Genomic DNA, 4,565 nt, shown 5'->3' with positions numbered 1-4,565 from the left:
TGTGTGTTTCAGAAAAACTACTGCCTCAGCAGGACAGTCGGGTGAGTACATCAGCGCGCGCACAGGTCCAGCTAATCATGCAGCCATCTGCCGCTGATGGAGTTATGGGAGCAAGCGGCCTGATCGGGGTCCGTGATTAAGGAATACAACTCTAATCAGACAAGCTTGAAGCAGGAAGGGAGGAGGGGTTGTCTCCTCCTACCAGCAGACCTCTTCATATTCACCAGACACAAGAGAGACATGTTGGGTTTAAGGTGTTTTTGTTTGTTCTGAAGAGTAGCTTTGTGTGTGAGAGAGAAAACGCGCGTCTCTGGTTCTGAAGGAATCCTCTCCACTCGGCCGTCGTGTCTGTCAGGAGAACGCCAATCGGATCCTCCGAGCGCGCGGGTGTCACCCATGAGAGCGTGCCGAGTCCCTGCACGAGTCTCGTGATCTGGCCCCGAGGCTGCGGGTTGACACGGGGCATTGGCGCGTGGCGGAGAGAAGTGACATGCCAACCGAACTGCTCCGCTTCCTCCAGCTCGCGCTGAAGTGGGCCTGTCAGAGCCACGTGTCTCCCTCAGCAAGCTCAGCACAGCTATATCTAGCGCAATATTTAACATACCGACGATCATGTATTTAAATAGTGAAACATACTTTGTATGGACAAACTTAACATAATAAATTATTGAATATAACTAAAGACTCAGCTCCGCTGACTCGGCTATGGTGGTCCGGTGTGGTGGCTCCCAATGGTCAGCCAGGGGCTCTGAGGTTGGGGAACGGGCAGCAGGGGTGGGGGTGTAGCGCAGGTCTCTGGTGTTACTGAGTGGTCGCCGTGCAGCTGCTGTCCAGCAGGCGCTTCTGGTCATCCAGAAGGTCGTTGAGGACCACAAAGTGGCACCTTAGAGTCTGAAATAGAGAGAAAACACAGCCTGTCTTATCCAGCTGCACAGAGCATACATTGAAATTGTATTAGACTTGGTTGAAACGTTTTAGTAGCGTCGATCGCGTTTTCCTTATAATGCATACAATCTAATCAAACAAATATACAAATATCAAGTTATGGAATGCGTTACAGTAGCGTATTAACTACAGGCTACCTGAACTTCAGGAGGCGAGCTGAACAGCGCACAGGACTCCAGGTTGGGTGTTCTCCCGTTCGGACAGTGTGTCCGGCCCAGCAGGACATCCATTGAGTACACTACGCCTCGGTTGATCTACGAGCACAAAATTAAAACTGCGTTTAATCTCCATGACCACACAACAATGCCACAGTGAGCCTTGCATGCAATGCGAAACTGACATTAAGAATTTGTGTTCATCTCAGTAGGATCAACCGTCATCCTGAAACTCACCGTGGTCTGCACGTCCACAACCCTGGTCACTTTGTAGGCGAACTCATCGGTGGAGCGTAGGTTGTAGTAGATTGCTGCGTACACGGCCATCTCTTGCACGAGCTCTGCGTTGGGCCTGGGGAGCAAAACGGTCCCGATGGGAGCCGCGGAGACGCTCACGGCGCAGGTGCAGACGCACAGCAGACTGGAGAAGAGGGTCGCAGGGCTCGTCATTGTCAGTACCGGAACAGGAGGCTGGGTGGCTGAGCTGAAGGCACCTGCGAGTTTTATATACAACCCAAATATGCGGACTAAGGACCACACACCGGCTCCTTCATTTGCTTTATTCTGATAACCTACTTTTGAGTTTGATAAAATGCTTGACAATGGTTATTAACTTCTTATCTGACATTAGCAGTGTTAGAGAGAGACTGATAAGTCACATCAGGCCAGAAGTTATGTCATCGGTCAGTGCTTTAGAAGCTGTTGCAAAGCGCGCAGTCATTACTTTTTTCCCTTCTGAATGCGGTCACCCAGTTGGAACAGTCCGTGCATGGGTAGGTTCAGGTTGACCTACTCCGCTGTTTCTGTATTTGACAAAGATATCAGGCTGCCCACTGCTGACTTCAGCATCCTCTAAGCACAGTTACACTGGACACACTCGTTCCTCACGCACAGGTGAACTCTGTAGGTTAGCTGGAGACCTCCTTACCACTTACCCATGGGCTTCCCCCCCTCACCACACACACACACACACACACACACACACACACACACACACACACACACACACACACTGCGCCTTAGGTGCTCTCTGCGCCTTAGGTGCTCCAAAACCACTTGGGGTGCAGCACCTAAGACTTGATGGGGAAACTCTGATCCGGTTTCTTGACACATCTCTCTGTCTTTGCACTATTCGGTGTTCCCTCAACCTCCCATGAAGAACTACGGAGGCTCTGCTGCGCTGCTGGGACCTTTACTGCAGCAGAATATGTTGCAGTCTTCCCCAGATCTGTGCGTGACACAGTCCTGATTCGGAGCTCTGCAGGCAGCAGCTTCCACCCACTGGCGCTTGGCACCGTCAGTCGAGAGAGACCTAGTATGGACAGGTGTGAGACTGTGTTGGCCTCTCCAAATCATATCAAATGGATTTACCGCAGGTGGACTCAAATCAAAGGTGTAACATCTTAAAGATGGTCAAGAGAAATATGAGGCATCTGAGCTGTGTCATAGCAGAGAGTCTGAAGACTTCTGTCAATGTGTTTTAAAAAATCAAAAAAACAGTTTGCACTTTTGAGTAATATAGCATCATGTGTAAATAGCTGAAGGGGAAATTAATTTTTGATTCAACATCGCATCATGTGATCAAAGTGGAAGGGTCTGAATGTGCTCTCTCTCTCTCTCTCTCTCTCTCTCTCTCTCTCTCTCTCTCTCTGTGTGTGTGTGTGTGTGTGTGTGTGTGAGAGAGAGAGAGGTGGGGGAGTGAGAGAGGGGGGCGTGTGTAAACAGATGAGTAAAGTACTCATTAACCGAGTGATAAATTAAAAAGCGCCCGTTTTAAGATTTTATTATTAATTTATAATTTATTTAGGCCTACCTCAGTAATGTATTAGGCGATAAAGCGGTACTGTTCACCAATTCAGTTCCAAAAGATTTTAGAAGACAAGCCTTGCTGTCTGCCTACCTAATGAGAAGGAAAAAGGCAAACCAAACCCAAGTCACCAGAAAGCCTTAATGAACACCTCGAGCCAGCACGCATTGCTTTCTGTGTCTTCCGATAGCATGTCCTAATCGGGCATGGTGAGCTGAGCTTTCGTAGAAAACTTTAGACAAGCATCTGTGTGGGCCGAGGAAGCCTTCTCTGCGGGCGTCATAATTGGGTGCTTTTGGCTGCCTGTCAACATCCGTCAAAGCCAAATTGGTCCAAGCGCTGCTGTACTAGCGCCGTTAAATCTGTTTATTTGAGAAGCAACAATTATGTTTCACGGTTTTCAAGAGGCAAGAAATGGTTTTGTAAGGGTAGTCCAGACGCGTTTGACAGGATTTTTATTTTTGGTTTTAATGAAACGGGCTCTGTTTCCTTCCAGAGTCTTGTGAGCACAGCAACAGGGACAGGTCATAAGTTCAGCACCGCGGACAGCAGCCGCGCCGCGCCCGGCCAAAGCAGATGAGGGGGAGCCTCGGATGATGATTTATCCTTTCCCTGACCGAGACATACGGCGTCGAGTCACTCTTCTCAAGCCCAAGCTGAACATGAATGAGAAGCATTCTATAAATGACTGACCAGGTTGATTTACGAGCACACAATGCGCAAGGCTATTTTCAGCGGGCCACTCTCCACGTTGGCCACCGTCCAGTGACGCGCACTCGTTTAAACAGCGTGACATCTTTATTCATAAACCTGCGCCCCATTCAGCGGGCTCTGACGTTCGCCCTCTCGGATACGCAGACGAACCCTTCCAGCTTATAAGCTACCTGGACACATTTCCTCTGAGCAACACGTCCGTCTCCAAATCCAGACTGTTGCGCCCAGATGTCATTTCGCGGTGTCTCTCTTCACTCCAGCAAAGCTCGCGCTGTCTACGCCAGTGTGAGTTAAGATTTAACTCTCCAAGGTAAGAAACCATTATCCACTCTATATTTTCAATAATCCATAAACTTTGATTTTAACAATATTATTTTGTCACGAATACGGGCGCAAATAGCTTTACGCACAGCCTGTGTTGACTTGGTGGTGGAACAGCTGGAAATTTGTCAATCATCGAAGGTCCCTCTGCAAGTAGAAAATGAAGAAAAATACGCAGTGACAAATTTACCGTGTAACAGAACTTTCCTCTCGAGAGGATCAAACGGGACCACCCTCCTCTCTTTTCAGACCGTCACATCCTCCCTGTCTCGCGCTCAGGACACTCCGCGCCGATTTCTCAGAGCCCCGTGCGTCTCGATGCCATTCGCTTCCCCGAGGATCCCGGGATTCCAGCGGTGAGTGGACCGGAGGATGGCCATCAATGTGGAAGGACTGGTGGCGATAGTCATCTTCTACCTGCTGATCCTGATCGTGGGAATATGGGCCGCCTGGAAGAACAAGAACTCGGGAGTGTTAGAGGGCACGGATCGGAGCGAGACCATCATGGTCGGGGGGAGAGACATCGGCTTGTTTGTCGGCGGATTTACTATGACAGGTGAGGCGAGCCGAAAAGCCTATGAGCATCATTAGTCTTTAATGTTGTACAGTTTTAAGATTGCAAG

At 49.3% G+C, this 4,565-nt stretch overlaps 2 protein-coding genes across 2 annotated transcripts in view; one reads left to right on the top strand and one right to left on the bottom strand.

The window, feature by feature from the left end:
- Window positions 1-801: 801 nt before the first annotated feature.
- On the bottom strand, window positions 802-1,550 carry LOC143141751 (cystatin-like). The gene is made up of 3 exons (XM_076302464.1): window positions 1,338-1,550; window positions 1,083-1,199; window positions 802-891 (listed from the first exon to the last, which is right to left on the bottom strand). Exons 1-3 carry the CDS (start codon window positions 1,548-1,550, stop codon window positions 802-804), a joined length of 420 nt encoding a protein of 139 aa, XP_076158579.1.
- A 2,764-nt stretch (window positions 1,551-4,314) lies between these two features.
- slc5a7a (solute carrier family 5 member 7a) overlaps window positions 4,315-4,565 on the top strand; it is a 6,873-nt gene continuing 6,622 nt past the window's right edge. The window contains exon 1 of the mRNA XM_076302616.1: window positions 4,315-4,498. Coding sequence (XP_076158731.1) covers window positions 4,315-4,498 — 184 coding nt within the window. The remainder of the gene's footprint in view (window positions 4,499-4,565) is intronic.

This window comes from Alosa pseudoharengus, unplaced genomic scaffold, assembly GCF_046254945.1.
Source record: "Alosa pseudoharengus isolate Yale_2024_CS ecotype anadromous, Long Island Sound unplaced genomic scaffold, YU_APseudo_1.1 YU_APseudo_1.1_scf_24, whole genome shotgun sequence".
NCBI lineage: Eukaryota > Metazoa > Chordata > Actinopteri > Clupeiformes > Clupeidae > Alosa > Alosa pseudoharengus.
Note: the sequence above shows the minus strand (reverse complement) of the source record. Positions and strands in the feature narration are given on the sequence as shown.